General features: G+C 36.1%; 2 protein-coding genes across 2 annotated transcripts; one reads left to right on the top strand and one right to left on the bottom strand.

Moving 5' to 3' along the window:
* Nucleotides 1–235: 235 nt before the first annotated feature.
* On the bottom strand, nt 236–6,161 carry LOC119077084 (beta-lactamase-like). The gene is made up of 2 exons (XM_037184247.1): nt 5,158–6,161; nt 236–481 (listed from the first exon to the last, which is right to left on the bottom strand). Exons 1-2 carry the CDS (start codon nt 6,092–6,094, stop codon nt 381–383), a joined length of 1,038 nt encoding a protein of 345 aa, XP_037040142.1. The 5' UTR covers nt 6,095–6,161; the 3' UTR covers nt 236–380.
* Nucleotides 6,162–7,803: 1,642 nt separating this feature from the next.
* Nucleotides 7,804–8,399, top strand: LOC119078241 (mitochondrial import receptor subunit TOM7 homolog). The gene is made up of 3 exons (XM_037185710.1): nt 7,804–8,014; nt 8,171–8,219; nt 8,285–8,399. Exons 1-3 carry the CDS (start codon nt 7,915–7,917, stop codon nt 8,298–8,300), a joined length of 165 nt encoding a protein of 54 aa, XP_037041605.1. The 5' UTR covers nt 7,804–7,914; the 3' UTR covers nt 8,301–8,399.
* Nucleotides 8,400–18,061: the final 9,662 nt, after the last annotated feature.

The following is an 18,061-nucleotide window of genomic DNA, read 5'->3' as shown; positions in this document are numbered from 1 at the left end:
AAGGCTAGTTACAAAGTGCCAGAGACCATAAAAATCCATGAAAAATAGGCGTTTACATGTCAGCCAAATTTGCACCTCATAGTTCATCTCAGTTGTTTTACCACTCGGTCCAGCAGGTTCCAGCAGAGGACCTTTACAATGTTTATAATCAATGTGATCGTATGAGTTGACCAACTGGTACACCAACTGATGAAGCAACATGCCAGCAATACAACCCGTTCAACTAATCAAATTAACTGTGTCGTTTGATTGCTAGCAAATAGATCGGCTATGGTACCTTCTAAAATCAAAGTTTCCAAACCACATTCTCCTAAATTTTCCGATGCAGCGATGATTATTTCCGTTTCAGGATATATAGCGAGCATCGATCGGCATCCATGTTATGCCCCACCATCATGCCACACTACTTGATTGCCGCTGCGTCTGTCAACACTGATATTATTTTGAATAACCCATCCCATGCTGTAAAATATTGGGCTCACATCATTTGGTGTCCAGACGCTCCTTTACAGACGATTGTTTGAGAAATTGTTCACTTCGTCCGTTATAAGCATCTAACCAGACCTGACCGTTATTAAATCTGTCATAGTGAAGATGATACCACCAGCGGCATGTAGTTCGTTCAGGAAAATATCTCCCCACATTCCACTATTGGAAAAACTGCCATTGTCAGTTGTGTCACGACAGAGTAAAGTTAACCAGACCAGGCGGGAGCGATGATTTGACTAGGGACCTGAATAATCTAGTAGCTCATTTGAGCTCATTTTCATACAGTGTATTAGGTCCTTATTTAACGTTTCGAAAATGAACCGCTCTCCTTATAAAGAGGTGTGTGGTTTGTACATGTGAATCGTAAATTGCTGTTTTGTACAGCTTTAAGACAAACACCAGAAAGACGAGATTTTATCTTCCCTGGAATTCTGCAAAGAAATTCCTGGAAAGTGCGGTCCGCACTCTCGTTCAATCATTTCTTTCACAGAATCATCTAAAGTCCTATTTTCAAGGACTGACTCCATAATGGCTCCAGCAAGTTCATAGCCGTAATTAGTGCATGAAAAATTAGTTCCTGGTTCAAATTCCATTTCCCTACTTCAAGCTCATCCAAATAATTCGGAACTCCGGCCGTCTTTTGGAAAAGTTGCCGTAACGTTATAGTCAGTAATACATAAAGATATTGAGTAGAATACTTTTACTCTGTGCTCGATCCTTGTATTTGTGGTTTTTTGTGACATGACTTCGATCTTACACGCACTTCCTTCAACAGACTAAGGATAGCTTGTTTAGTAGGTGTTTATTACGTTGGTGGAAGCACGGGTTTTCAGGGTCTGCAGACTCCAGAACAACTGGAATAACTGAAGAGTAATTTAACTTAATTTTGGAAATTTTCTCTCGATCTTTTCCCTCTGCATGAAAACTTTTTTGAGTACTTGGTTTGGTTTGTAGGGAACGGAAATAGTACATTGAATGCCTTCGGCGCGGGCATCAACTCTCGCACACGGTTGAATTTTTTTACTTTTGCCCCGAGTCGTTCATACTATTTTTTTTTGATACCAACATCGAAAGTTGATACGTATCGCAAACAGCAGAACAAAATGTTGAAATATGGAGGCATTTAGCCAGAAACTGGGGGGGTCCAGGAGGCGGCAGCCCCCTGGCATATCAAAAATTTAATTATTTAGCAATCACAACAATAACACACACAAAAATTAACAAATAACTAACAAATCATTCAGCAACAAAAAGAATCAACTTCGTATGTTAATTTCAATAAGAGCACTGGCGCACGCTTCATTTCAATTTTTTTTTATACCAACATCGAAAGTTGATACTTTCGCCCCGAATATGCGGGGCGAAAGTAAAAAAATGCATCCCGCATTTTGAGGGGAGAAAGTATTAACTTTCGCCCCTTGTTTACAAATGTTGTCGACAAAATGTTGAATTTAGTTGTGTGTTCAGATACTTGTATAAATCAAGTAGTCTTTCGTTATGATTTAGTATGCTTTGGGTTGAATAGTTTTTCTCACTTCTCATCAAATTATTGTCTGGAAAAGATCGTTTTTCAATAAATAACTCCACTTGTAAACTTGGAAGTTTTTCATACGAATAGAATCGGAATTAGAAAAACCAACAGGTTATGGGCCCAGAATACGCAAGAATGGCAGATGAAAACGCTAAAAGTTATTTTCGATTCGATGGAACTAATTACAATGACTGGAAATATCGAATGGACATTATCCTGGAAGAAAAAGGACTAATGGAATACGTGGAATTTGATTTGAATGACATCATTTTCGAAGCACCAATGCTTGAAGGACCGAAACATGCCAAGAAAGAGAAGAAATGCAAATCGCTTATGGTCAAACATATTGCTGACAGCCAGCTGGAGCACGTTAAAGATAAAATAATGGCGAAAGATATGTACGACGGACTTCGAGCAATGTTTGAACGTAAAAGTATAGCCAGCCAGCTACAGCTCAGAAAGAAATTGATAACAATGAGGTACGATGATAGTCGAAACATCGCTGGTCACATTTTAGAATTCGATAAAACGGTTCGGCAACTAAAGTCTATCGGAGCCAAAATGGAAGAAGTAGACATAATATGTCACCTGCTGCTGACACTTCCAAAATCATATGAAGCATTAGTCACAGCTTTGGAAACTATGCAACCAGAAACGCTAAGCTTGGAATTTGTTAAGTCACGGTTGCTCGATGAAAATGATAAGCGTTTTGGTGCAAATGGGAAGTATAATCGGTTCGACAATAACGTTGCAATGATTACAAAATCAAACGAATATCGATGTCACAACTGTGGAAGAATTGGACATAAACGATCGGATTGTCGCATTAAAGACAATGATGGACGATCGGAATATCAACGACCTGGTGTAGGGTCGGAATATCAACGACCTGGTGTAGGGTCGGAATATCAACGATCTGGTGAAAGATCGGAATATCCACGATCGGAATGGCGCTATGGAAATCATGGTACACGATCGGAAAATGCACGACCGGAATGCCACTATGGAAGTAATAGTACACGGTCGGAAAGTTATTACGATGGAAACTGGATGAAGTCGGTAAAAGACGATAGAGCTGATCTGTAAATAGTTTTCGGTGACATTCAAGAGATGTATGGAATACTTGAATTTATACAATTAAGAGGGGGTGTTGAATTTAGTTGTGTGTTCAGATACTTGTATAAATCAAGTAGTCTTTCGTTATGATTTAGTATGCTTTGGGTTGAATAGTTTTTCTCACTTCTCATCAAATTATTGTCTGGAAAAGATCGTTTTTCAATAAATAACTCCACTTGTAAACTTGGAAGTTTTTCATACGAATAGAATCGGAATTAGAAAAACCAACACAAAATTTGTTGTAAGTATCAACTTTCGATGTTGGTATAAAAAAATAGTTATTTGTGTATCTGTTTTGGACGATTGTTTTTAGGCAATTTCGCGAGTTGTAGCCCGAACGAAGTGAGGGCTACATGCGAAAGTGCCTAAAATCAATCGTCCAAAACAGATACTCAAAAAAATTTTCATGTAAGGGGTCGAAAACCATAGAAAAATCTCAAAACTCCCTCATTTTCGGCCCCGACACATGAAAAATAGTATGAACGACTCGCGGCGAAAGTAAAAAAAATGCGGTGTCAAAATTGATTGATATACTGTACAGCTGTAGTACTCTATTCATAGTACCACTCATGCTTGGAGTGCATTGGTTGAACGGTAGAATTACTATAAAGAACCTTTTGTAGGTACAGTGGGAGGCATTCATTTTTGTCCTGATTTTGCATGATCTAAATGGTACATACGCTAGCTACGTACTTACAACGATGTATCAGTCAAACACATGTTGTTTAATTTTAAAACGATGATTTCACTCGAACAGCACTAATTACTACAATTGACTATGACAGTTCCAACACAAAGCATCGTTCTATTTAAACAAAAAAAAAATCCACGGTATGATTCTAAAATGCACGTTTTTTCTAGAAAATCAATCTTGTTATAATATCAAACAACTACAGCCATTTATCACCCGCAAAAAAATTTAATTACGACCGTAAATACTAGAGTAGTTATAGTGTAGGTATGACTGCGTGCGAACTCTCGGGGCTTTTTTTGATCAAAAAAACATTTTAAAGTGATGGAAAATCTAAAATATGGGACGGACCTTTCGTAAATTTTATTTAACCGGATGTACATTTCGCTGTGTGGGAAATCAGGTAAAACATTTTAGGATAATGGTAGTCAACTTTGAACTTAGAATATTTTGTTGGATACAGAAATACCTCGACAAAATTGAGACATTTTCGCTGTTTTCAAACTGAGCCTGTTATCGAAAACAACCACATTCATTAACGGCTAGTTCTGTGTCCTCTTGCATATCAAAATGAATATTGGAGCTATTCAAAGTAAACGATTTCTGACACTAGACGATTTTTACAACAAAAGAAACCATTGTATAGCACGTGCCTAGATGGATTTTTTTTTTTTGAAATATATGTGGAAATTGTCCGAGGCGAAGCCGATGTACTGTACCAATTTTACATTTGCATCGTATGAACATTTACGCAAGCTAAACAGATATTAACTCACAACATAATCAGTTATAGCTTAGAGATGCCAACGCACTCTGTTGAAGATACGCTTTCCGCTTACTTTCCTTAATATACTCATAACTACATAATTGTAATTAACCTTTTTCAGACGATAACATCATCCGTTACCGTCAATCATTACAAAATACAGTTACAGTTGTCTTATTTATTTTTCTTTTACCTTATTTATTTATTTCATATTTACTTCTTATACCTTTCCAGCACAATAAATGTTAAAACAATGAAGTAAAAGATTTCATTTTATTCTGACAAATCTTCTTAATTCGTGCTAGCATGAACATTAAATTATCTCTGTAGTTTCATTACTAGCAAATAGATTGGCTATGGTACCTTCTAAAATCAATGTTTCAACACGACATTGTCCTAAATTTGCAGACGCAGCGACGATTATTTCCGTTTCAGGATATATAGCAAGCATCGATCGGCATCCAATTGTACCACCACTGTGCCATATTACTTGATTGCCGCTCCGTCTATCGCCTGCGGTTACATTTTGAATAAGCCAACCCATGCCATAAAAAATCGGACTTTTATCACTTGGCGTCCAAGCGCTCCTGACAGACGATTGTTTGAGGAATTGTTCACTTCGTCCATAAAAAGCATCAAGCCAGATCTGACCATATGTTACTAAATCTGTCATAGTTGTCATAATACCACCGGCGGCGTGCAGTTCGTTCAGAAATATATCTCCCCACATTCCACTATTGGAAAGACTACCGTTGTTAATTGTGTAAAAAGAGGCGATGTGTGGTGTTATCGCATGCGAATCGACCATTCCTGTTTTGTTCAGCTTTAAGACATTATCAATCATTTCTTTTACTGCAGCATCTAAAGTCTTATTTTCAAGGACTGACTCGATAACTGCACCTGCAAGTTCATAGCCGAAGTTGGAGTATGAAAAATTAGTTCCTGGCTCGAATTTCAATTCTTTGTCTCGCATAAATATCAAATGCTCAATTTGTTTCTTGCATCGAAGACATTTCCCCACTAGATCTTCATCCAAACTCTGAATTCCAGCCGTCATTTGAAACAGTTGCCGTAACGTTATATTCACAACACTTCCATTCCATGTCTTATCGGGAAATTGATTTACGGAGAGATACTTTCTGATCGGTACATCGAAATCCAATTCATTCTCTTGCATCAATCGAGACGCTAAGCCAACAATGAATGACTTAGTGATTGACCCAATTTGCATCACCGAATCACCTGTCATAGTGATGTTATTCTCAATATTAGCTTTTCCGAATGCTTCCAGCCACTTCTGTTCACCTTTAACAGATACACTTATCACAAGACCAGGAACGAACTCATTTTCGGTTTTATTTAGGAAATCGTTGACAAGCTGCCGGGCTCTTGGAATTATGTCTGAGTTTTCCGCACTTTTCACAGTTTCATTTTCAGAACAATGTACACAACGAACTAGCAATATCACAAATAAAATAAATTCACTGCAAACTGATGCCATTTTCAATGCAATCTAATTTCTGTTTAAAGCGAAGTGGACACATCGAAACGTTCAGATGGAAATGTTCTTATATTTTTGTGTTTTAGTTGCTTGGTAGTCAATGAAGGATAGATATGCAAATTATATAGTCAAGATACTCTGTGTTATATCGATTTCTTCAATTTCAATTAGATCGAAGAATATTTCCAGCGATCAATGGCATGGAGTCTATGCTATTTAAATTAAATTGAGGTCTATTATAGCTGTAGGTGCTTAATGATATAGTCTGCGCTACAGATTTTTATCTCAATTTTTTACATAGGTCAGATTAATTCATCGAAAGGGGATTCACTATTTTGAATTCTAAACGATTATACCATAATATCAGGAGAAGTATCTCTTGTGTGGCTATTGATCATTCAGCTTCGAACTGTGCACCAAGAAATGTAACATTATATTAGACACCATGTGTGTTGTTTAGTAAAAACTAAGTTCGTATCCCGACTATCATAATTACTTTTCTACATACAAAATTTCTACGAAGAGTTCTGCTTACTCATTCGAGCTTCATTAAAATAAATGCTAAATAGAATCGACTTTTTGTATTATTTTTATTTTGAAAACATCTTCTTTACGGGTGCGACATTAATTAAGTTATTAATTCTGAGAATGTCGCTAGTGAGAATTAGAGAATTAGAAAGTAAACAATTCGTTGGAATTTCCGTTCAAATTCTTTCCCCGGACAATGTATTACCATAAATGCTAGTTACACAGTTCAGGAGACCATGTAAAGTCGATGATAAATAAGCGTTAACTTGTCAACCTAATTTGTATCTCAGTTCGTTTCAGTTGTTTTATAACGCGGTCTAGCATGTTCAATAATCTCTCGCACACGCTTGGTAGTGGTCAGACCTTTTACATACGTATAAGCAATATGATTGGTAAAACCAAGGCTGTAAACTTTGGAGAGGTTACGCAGATCGCCATTTTGTTAGATAAGCGGGAACACATCACTTCTGAAGATTTTACATCGTCGTGGCGACGAGAATCGTTTACAACCTTGGGTAAAACATAGACACAAAATTAGTTGACATTAAGGCTAGAAAATTCATCTGTTTAGACGAAAAATTCATCCGTCTACAAGAAATGTTCAGTTGCTTATGTAAACCACGCCTCAATTCTATTGTTTGAGCACAACGGGGAGCTGAACAAATGATTTTTTTTAGCCCGAATTCAGCCTAACTCTTATATCAGTTTTGAATGTAAAATGTTTGTCATCTAGCTCAAACACTTTATGTCAAACAATTGATCTATTTTCAACCAATTTCAGACATTTTTAACAATCTCATCTAAATGATTCATTCACTTTTTAGTTGTAACTTGTAACACTCGCATCTGTTGGTTTACTTACAATAAAAACAATAGAAATACAATTCAAGCCGTGAATACCGCTTTGGTGGTTAATATATCAATCCACTTATTTTGTTTATAGCAAATGAACACCTAGATTCTTTTGTCTCGTCAGTAAGTTCCGAGTCATTTGCGTGTATCTAACAAACAATCATAACACAGAAATCTAGGTATTCTTCTGTTAAACAAAACATGTCGATTACAAATATCTCCCAAATCAGAAACGTGTCTTTTTTCACTTTTCTTGGGCTGTAGATGGAATCAAAAATATTTGAAAAGAGTCTGGCATCACTGTTCCAATGTCATGCGCCTAGCGGAAATATAACAAACTAATCATTAGACGTCAATTTGTGGAAATAAATTATTTTTCATTTTAATAATAAAATTTGATTTGAAATTCGATTTTTGATAAATACAAACCATAATTAACTATGGGCTTATCACCGGATGCAAAGGAAAGACTAGGAGTGGTATTTGGAGTGACGAAAACCATTTTTCACTGGGGATTTATTCCGGCAGTCATCTATCTAGGTAAAGCGATAAGTTCTTAACCTAAGTTGTTCCCAGGAACAAAATGTGATTTTAATTTTCAAAGCAACATTATGTGGGAGTTTGTTCATTTTAAATTTGATTAGTTGGTATTGAGCATCGCTTCAAAGACTAAGATATTTGTCTATTGTATTACAGGATTCAAGAAAGGACCCGACCCCGGAAACCCTGAGATGACATTGTTAAGGTAATTTTGTTGTGATAACTTCAATATCTTTCTCTTAACATTTCATTTGAATTTCACTTTTACAGTTTGCTCTGGGCATAAAATCTCTACAACAATTCCAATAGAAACCTGCATAAATTAGAACGTTACAATGTCAAGAGAACGGTTGCTGTCAATAAATCAATTGTTCCATTAACAAAATACTGAATTATTAGTGTTGATAGTATGGTGAAGGTGAAGGTCACACCAAATGGGGTCTTTCTGGACGGATGTTATTTAAGTAATAGGGATCATATGCCAGACCCCAATCATAATGGTACTCTCAACTAGATCAAGTAATTTGACTCTTTTACGACTACTCTCAGTCTAAATTTTAAACGTAACTTAGCCAACACTTTGCTATATAAAAAACAAAATTTAGACAAATTAAAGGATCAATCGCTCCTCAGAGGCTTCTGCGAGGTAATGGTTACATAGTTGCACTGTCCGGAGATTAAAAAGCGCAATAAAAGACAATTATCATTTACATAAAGATGGATACAAACTAGAAAACTCGACCCCATGAGTGAATTCTGCCATTTTCCATATATTATGGTCAACTTGTGACCCCATGAGTGAGTTCTGCCATTTTCCATATATTTTTGTCAACTTGTGACCCCATGAGTGAATTCTGCCATTTGCCATATATTTTGGTCAACTTGTGACCCCATGAGTGAGTTCTTCCATTTTCCATATATTTTTGTCAACTCGTGACCCCATGACTGAGTTCTGCCATTTTCCATATATTTTGGTCAACTTGTAACCCCATGACCGAATTCTGCCATTTTCCATATATTTTGATGAACTTGTGACCCCATGACCGAATTCTGCCATTTTCCATATATTTTGTTCAATTTGTAACCACATCACTCAGTTCAGCTGAAGTTATCGAAATTTGAAAATTTAAAACTTTTCATGAGACTTTATTTACATTGACACTGTCTAAAAGCATGAGTGATACTCTAAATAGGGTACTGAAACTGGACAGTGTATCGAACAAATTTGGCACTGTAAAAAAATTCTGACACTTTTTTCATACAAAGTAGTACTATATTTGACAGCTGTCATTGATAGTACTTTTGCTTGAAGTGCGTTGCTATCATATATTTTAGTGTGCATTATAATAAACCTATAGGATCTGCCTTATACTATACTATACAATACTGAGGACGATCACATCTAGGATCTATCCGCAGAGAATATTTATTTTGTTAAGAATTCCGGCCATTGAAAGTTTCCAAATAGACCATATATTTGACTACTTGCAATCTTGAAATCTTATGTTCACCGTCTATTACGTCGAGAAATATTTCAAGGAAAAAATGAAGACTTGGAAACCAGACTTTTTTACGTAATTTCATGTATTTTTGTTGGTATTATTTCTTGTGCCTGATTCTGCTAGATATATTTTTTTAAGCAATTAATATTATTCGACCAAACTGTAGCTGTAGCATGGTTTAATAATTACTTTTTGGTGAGACTTACAAGATTAAACAATGGTCATTACTTCGCACAAATCTAACAACAATCGCTTATTCACCTGCAACGGTAAACCATTCCATATAATCGTTGATGATTGCTTAAGAGTTTTACAATGTTTACACTTGAAGAAAAAATGCGATAAAGTTTTAAAATACAAATGATGATCATTACATCGTATTGCCTTGCCCTTCATTCAAAAGCTGTTCAATTTATTATGTATATTTAGGCTATTAATCAAGTTGGTAGCTGCTAGACACCCTCAACCCTCAATGGATTCGCCATAAATAGCTTTACACAGCATAACACAAGAGAGCACACTGAATAATACGATATACCTTCTGTATACACGTACATATTTTATGCCCTGATTTATTACCGACAATATTACACAATTCATGCATAAGCACATATAAAAGAAAAATATGGAATGTGTGTATTCGGTGAGTAGCAACAAGTCATATCAGTGTACGAATCTATCTGAAACCCTTTATTGATATTGAATTGTTGAGGAGGAAAACATTATGATTGTGCTACTAACAATAAACTGCTAAAAAGGCGTTGCAAAATTAAACATTGTAATTGATGTTCCTAAACGAGAAATGGAATACTTGAGATTTAAAATATCACTATTACTCTACATGGGTTGTATGCCAGCAGTCTGTGAAATTTTTATGCTAATCTTTAAAGACAAAGACAAGACAATCAAGTAGCAAAACGTTCAAAGATTCTTTTACCAAACACGAGTGACTATTTTGCGAAATTTTTGGCACGTGACTACATAACAGATGAAAACTGTGTGTTTCACTCCGCCAAACTACTAAATATGTGTATCGCTGTAAAGCTGAGGTCCTCCACATTCAAAATAAATAATAATTTAATCAAATAATTGCACAGGGGCGGATCCACCTATGTGCGGTCGAGGCGGTCGCCGGGGGTCAGAAGATGATTTTTACAAAGAAAACAAAAATTTAAACGAAAACCGACCGGGTCACAAACTTTTTGTGTTCTATCCGCCCGTGTCAGAGCAAAAGCTGGATCCGCCCCTGTAATTGCTAGTGAGGTCACAGCACTCATCAAAGTTCATCGAAGCCTCGATTTTGAGGAAAGTACGCTAAAGTTTTATCAACAAAACTCTTTTGTAAGTTGTGATTTTTTAGAATTTGGTCGCAGCAAAGCACTGTGCGTTGGTCGCAGATAAAAGACAATCATATAGTGCAGTTGAAAATTTTTCTGGTAAGATTTTTGTTGATAAAACTTTCGCGTACTTTCCTCATCAGCTGCCATTTGTGACGCATACCTTTTTGCGTGTCGAATCTGTAAGCATCAGCTACACCGATATCAGTTCTTTTGTAAGTGGATAACAGGACTTGCGTCACACCTCCACTGTAAGTGGTTTTGGGCGATTTCCAAATTTTGAAATTTAATATCTCAGCCAAATCTTAACCTTATGAGGCGTGTGATAGCTCGTTGAACTCGTATGGACGCTCAGATTACGAATTTGGGGGTAGTAGGAGCAAAGGGGGAAAAGTCAAAAAGTCCTGCAGAAATTTTTTTTTGTAAAATTTTTCAGTGTAAACGGACTTGCGTCACGGCCCTCCACTAACGTAGGGCAATGATTATCGAATCTTTTACTTCTTTTGATCTAAAATTTCAACAAATTAATATGAAGACTTTTACTTCATTAGTCTCATCCATTATCCTACATTTTATTGTATCAGAACCCATTAGCTAATCGCTTACTTTTGTAGTCGCTGTCGATAACAGAGGACATAACCGTCCGTTCATGGCTAATCACAATAACGTAACAATTACATTCCATTTATTGGGATCGCCCCAATTTCGCCTGCACACTACTTAAGAGGAATAAAATAGGCGCTATCCATTTACAATGGGGAAAAAATAATAGATATTCGATTGAAAGGAAATTGAATTCATTTTATGCTCTCGCAATTTAATTTAGATAATAATGCCGAGATGAACATTGAATGAATATGATCATGTATAGCGTTCAGCCGAAGCCCAGGTAGTCATACAACACAAAACCAACAACCTGCTTTCACGTAAATGAAAATAATATCACAAAGGGGGATTTTATGCGACTATTGATAATTTTATATATATACGAAAATTTAATGAAATGGTTGTACCGTATCCGTACACAAACATAGTCGTATAATAAATGATTGCTGCATGGAAAACGTAAAGGATATTGTATGTGTCAAGTTATCAGCATTTATGTAATATAGCGTTATGTGATTTCACGATTTTCCAATATTTCTTTGTTTCTCGCAATGTACCAGAATTGATTTTCTATCAGAACTGTACATAATGTTGAACGATTTTTTTTTTTAAAAAGCGGTAGGTATAAAGGGATTCACTTATGTTTATAGAACAAACAAAATAAAAGCGAAAAAATGGAAATGATTTTTTTCCTGGAAAGCTTTGACTGATTACAATTCTGAAATATGGATTTATGGATTGATTAAATGTGTACACAATGAGCTATGTACACGTCTATTTGATGAGCAGGAATATTGTTTTCGTATTCCACGAAGAAGGTATTTCATCTTAATCACAAAAAAGAATTGTTTTTGAAACAATGCAATAGAAAGTGTAAGGATAAATGAACATAGTTATTTGCTTACTGGTGGAGAAAATAGAAAATTCCAACAAGTGTCAAAACATCCTAGTTGAAATTGCCTATTTTTACCAGAGGTGAACACAATGTTTTTATGAGTGCAGGTTGTGAAAACATAAGTTCGTTAAATTTTTTTTTGAAAACAGAAAAAAAGTGACAGTTTTCACAAGAGAAAAATAACTATTTCTCAACTCATTGACAAAAGTCTAATTGTGGGCCTTTATGATAAAAATGTTGTACGCAACTAAATAAATGTTTTTAGCATTTACCGTTCGGTGACAAAAACAACTATTTCTCACCACGGAATAGGTGATGTGAAAGTAGAAATTTCGAATTGTCATCGGACAAAACGTCAGCAAAACGCCATTTTCTTAAGATCTTTTGAGTGGAGAAAATAGGATGAATCACACCGCATCTATGAAATGGTAATATGTCTTGGGCGGAAATTTATAGGCTTCTTCGCGTATGACAGACATGCACATTCTTTTTAAAAATCGAGAAAATTTCAGAAAACCCCCATTTTCGGCCCCGACAAATGAAAAATATTTATTCCGATTTCCGATCCCTTTACAGATACTATTTCATTCTAAGAGATCTGACTCGGAGGAATAGATAAGATGTCATTGATTGTCATTTCCATCAATCAGTATTATACGAAACCCGGTCGTGTTGAGAATACACAAAACACTTTCAATTATTACCGTCAAAATTTGCATTACCATTAAATTTTAGAAAAAGAATAAGGCAGCCATCATTCATCATTCATAAAGAAAAAATGAATAAAATAAATCCATTATGATGGTGGATATATACCTCAAATCATTGACAGAAAAAGCTTTTAAAAAATTATATTTTGTCTAACATTTTTGCTACACTTTTATTATTCGCCAGTTTTTAGTCCCCCATTCATAATATACACACAAAATATAAAATTTCTTTTTTATTTCTATTGATCATTGTGTCGTTAAAAATACTATAAAATTGCTGAATGAACTGAACAACGACAACAACACAGACCAGAGAGCCGCCGATTTTCAGCCGGCCGAAAGCGGCGGCTGACGGCTAAAATGCCCGCCGCCGCCGCCGGTATTTTTGGTCGGCTGAATGCGGCAAGCCGCCGACAGCCGCCGCCAGTGCCTTAGGTCGGCTGACTCGGCGGCTGATATATTTTATTTGACGATTAATTAAAATTTTTGAATTAAAATTTATAACAACTTTTTAAATGGATTCTATTTTAGGACAGAAAAAAAATGAAAAAAAAGGTATAAAATTAAAAAATTTCGTAAAGGGAAGAATATCTCAGTTTTTCAACTTTATAACTTTTTTTAATTTTTTCTTGACCCTAAATAATATAATCCTTTTTCAGATTGGCCGGAAATTCGTCAAAGTGTAGAATAGTGTTTTTTTGAACACTACTTGAAGCGCTACCGAATGTGATCCACGCAACCTAACACATCGACAGAGGACTGAAAATTAGCAGGAAAGATAGCCAATAGAATTTCACTTTAAATCTACTCCACTCAAAAGTATTTTCAAAGAACTATCCTTCCTGCGAATTTTCAGTCCTATGTCGATATGTGCGTGGCTTGGAGTAGTTTCATGTCGCGACTCGCGAATCTACGCTTCGACCAACTTCGGCAACCTTAAATCGACTCCAAGAGGGTTACCATAGAATAAAAAAAACTTATTTTTTCATCAAGGAGAACCACTTGAGAGGGTAACACCTGACAAATTCAGACTTTCGTGTTTGAGACCCACCCAAACAAAAAAACTTTCACACATGTGCTCTACATTGTAGTCTTTAATACTTCAGCTTTTGTTTAAAAAAAATTTAAGAAAATGTATACCACACTACTACAGCCGCCGCCAGCTGACTTTTTTACCGGCGGCTACGCCCAGTCGCCGCCACCTCTCTTAGAACGGCTAAGCCGACTCAGCCGCCGGCCGCCCGCTCTTTTGGGACGGCTAGCCGCCGCCAACGATTTTTCCTCGGCTCTCTGGTCTGTTGCAGACCAGAGAGCCGAGGAAAAATCGTTGGCGGCGGCTAGCCGTCCCAAAAGAGCGGGCGGCCGGCGGCTGAGTCGGCTTAGCCGTTCTAAGAGAGGTGGCGGCGACTGGGCGTAGCCGCCGGTAAAAAAGTCAGCTGGCGGCGGCTGTAGTAGTGTGGTATACATTTTCTTAAATTTTTTTTAAACAAAAGCTGAAGTATTAAAGACTACAATGTAGAGCACATGTGTGAAAGTTTTTTTGTTTGGGTGGGTCTCAAACACGAAAGTCTGAATTTGTCAGGTGTTACCCTCTCAAGTGGTTCTCCTTGATGAAAAAATAAGTTTTTTTTATTCTATGGTAACCCTCTTGGAGTCGATTTAAGGTTGCCGAAGTTGGTCGAAGCGTAGATTCGCGAGTCGCGACATGAAACTACTCCAAGCCACGCACATATCGACATAGGACTGAAAATTCGCAGGAAGGATAGTTCTTTGAAAATACTTTTGAGTGGAGTAGATTTAAAGTGAAATTCTATTGGCTATCTTTCCTGCTAATTTTCAGTCCTCTGTCGATGTGTTAGGTTGCGTGGATCACATTCGGTAGCGCTTCAAGTAGTGTTCAAAAAAACACTATTCTACACTTTGACGAATTTCCGGCCAATCTGAAAAAGGATTATATTATTTAGGGTCAAGAAAAAATTAAAAAAAGTTATAAAGTTGAAAAACTGAGATATTCTTCCCTTTACGAAATTTTTTAATTTTATACCTTTTTTTTCATTTTTTTTCTGTCCTAAAATAGAATCCATTTAAAAAGTTGTTATAAATTTTAATTCAAAAATTTTAATTAATCGTCAAATAAAATATATCAGCCGCCGAGTCAGCCGACCTAAGGCACTGGCGGCGGCTGTCGGCGGCTTGCCGCATTCAGCCGACCAAAAATACCGGCGGCGGCGGCGGGCATTTTAGCCGTCAGCCGCCGCTTTCGGCCGGCTGAAAATCGGCGGCTCTCTGGTCTGGTCTGCAACAACAACGAGAAAAAAAAAATTTCAAATATAAAAACCTATAAAATTGTTACTGTACTTTGGCCATACGAAAATACAGTGTATTCAATGTATGTCTTGCAGAATAAAAATCCAAGTAATTTTATTGTCCTTAAATGGGACAAGTGCTTTAAAGAAGCTTTTCTCGTGTCTACTCAGTTCCGATTTCAAATATTGCTATTGATATATTATTAGACATTTTCGATTGTACTTCTATTGTTAGTAATTCGACTTGATAAATGGGAGGGGGTGACAGAAAAACATTTCAGAATTTCCCATGAATAAGTAGGAAAATTAATCAAGAAAACGGTTCTTCGTTTAACCTTTGCTTCAATGAAAGAAAAAACTACCTAGATAGCATGAATACAATCACATCGAATGACAATCGGCAATCATACCATTAGCTTAAATAATTGTCGGGTCTATTACTTAATTCGACTTAGGAATTTTCAATAGATTGACAAAATCCACAGAGTTAAAATACATAGATGAATTATGAGATAATAGTAGATTATATTGGATGCGACGGAAGTAATTCATTACATGAGGGATCAGTTTAGTGATACGAATCGAAGTCATAAGTTTGTATTTAAGCAACAAGCTCCGAAAGAGATGTGAGTTCGCAATTTCACTCTTGTATTTCAAGCAACTTCCTTCGGAAACTATCACTTTGCCTCGCGTACTCTACATTTAACGAATTAAAGAATTACTCCATAGCATCCAATGTGTGTTATTCGCTGTTCCAATCCAATTAAAACAAAACATCCCGGTTGAGCCCCCATGTTGAATCAATCAAACTCTCCGCCATTAAATCATCCAAATAATAGAAATTTTATTTCACAAAATGATTCGAAAATACAAAAGATCAACGCTTCCATGAAAGTTTTTATTTGACCTTTTGACTCTCCGATTGCACACAGTCATTCATCTCTGTGTACTAAAAAAAAAACAATTGAAATCAGTGAAAACAAGGCTTACTCATTATATAAATTCGAACATCTCTTCTGGACGATTTTCGTGAGGGGTAAGCGAACATGTTATATGACAATTTTCCGGATGGAACAGTGAATAAAAAACTTTTCCTTTGTCATTTTGTTTTAAAAAATCAGGATTTCGCCCATTTCCAGTTAATGCGACAAACGGCAATATTATTCAGAGCACTTACTTTGTCATTGTTGTCGATAACAGATGTCATACAGTAAGAGGTTAACAAAAACCCATGTTATAGCGATTCAAAATTTCCAACTAAAATTTTATCTACAGTGCAAAATGTTCGCTAAACTTTCCATTATTGTGCACAATATCCCGGAATTGAGGTGCTGAATGTTTGAAATGATCTCATTAATTTATTATGCTGGTGGTTAACCGATAAATCAAACTCAAACGGACAATTTATTTTTGTTTTCGTTTATTTCCCTGTGTTATTCCCATAAACAACCTTAAGTGCCCATTCCACTTAAAAAAAGTACTCCGTGAGAGAGCCGTTAGAGCGCCGTGAGAGAGCAAGCTGTCAAATAAACAAAGAAAAATTGAAAAAATTCAATTTTGTCTCTCACACGGAGTACTTTTTTTGGTAAGAGGAAACTAAGCATTAATTTATAATGTTCGGCAATAAATGTGTTGTACATATGTACATGGTCCCACTTCACAATTTGCAATGCATGTACACATTGGCTAAACAGCAAAGCATAACAGTCATCATTTATACAGGACATATCACCTAAATTCTACAACCTAATTCTGTAATTTATTAATAGGTAATCTTGCAACTGTATTGAATTGATAATTGGAACGGAATGTTTTAGCTCCCTGTTGTGCATACAATTTCAGGTAATGTTGATTATGAACAATTTAATGAAGTTTTCATGACTTAATTTGCTCTTTGTCCAGAGATTCAAGTACTGAAACTATTTTTTTTGTTCAAATTTACAATGAATGTGGTGCGTGTGGAGCGAATGTAATGCTGTGTTTTTTTTGTGTTAGTTCGTTTTTTGTTAGAGTTCGTGCTGCTTCCGTTGAATGAGTACCTGTTGTTCAGCATAGACAGATAGATAATGCAAAACAGTGCAATGCAGCATATAAATCCCTTGATAAAACCAATTTTGCTATATACATTCGATGGTGTATTCGTGATGCTGTTATCGTTGTTTGAATAACGACAACTATAACAAAAATAGTTCGATGGTAAATCTGTAACAACAGTAATTTGCCGACACAGTTTTATGTTTGCAGATCAAATTAAGAAAAAAAGCGTTTTTTCGTGCGGCAAATTTGAATGGAATCTATATGATTACAAAATACCTTCTAGCATTATTCGAACGTTACGATCACTTAGAAGTCAAGCTCTACTCAGTATGTTAAATTAATTTTATATGTTAGCGTTGAAAATCACACTTTTCATGTTTCAAGCACTACTTTCAGCATGTAAAATCTATCACATAACTCGGGATAAAAGTGAAACGTCTCGTTTCCGTCTGCTTAGTGACCTCGGCACTCGACTCCGCCTCGGATCAACAAAATTCGCGCGAAAACTCTAATTTTCTAGTTTCTAGCCGAACTAACTACCTAAAGGCGCTCCTGTATTGAAAGGCGACAATATATAAAATTCAATAAAATTACTAAAGGTACACTTGAGATTCTCCAAGTCACCTCATATTACCAGTCCAGGCCAGTTTATTG

Source organism: Bradysia coprophila, chromosome III (genome assembly GCF_014529535.1).
Source record: "Bradysia coprophila strain Holo2 chromosome III, BU_Bcop_v1, whole genome shotgun sequence".
Lineage (NCBI taxonomy): Eukaryota > Metazoa > Arthropoda > Insecta > Diptera > Sciaridae > Bradysia > Bradysia coprophila.
Note: the sequence above shows the minus strand (reverse complement) of the source record. Positions and strands in the feature narration are given on the sequence as shown.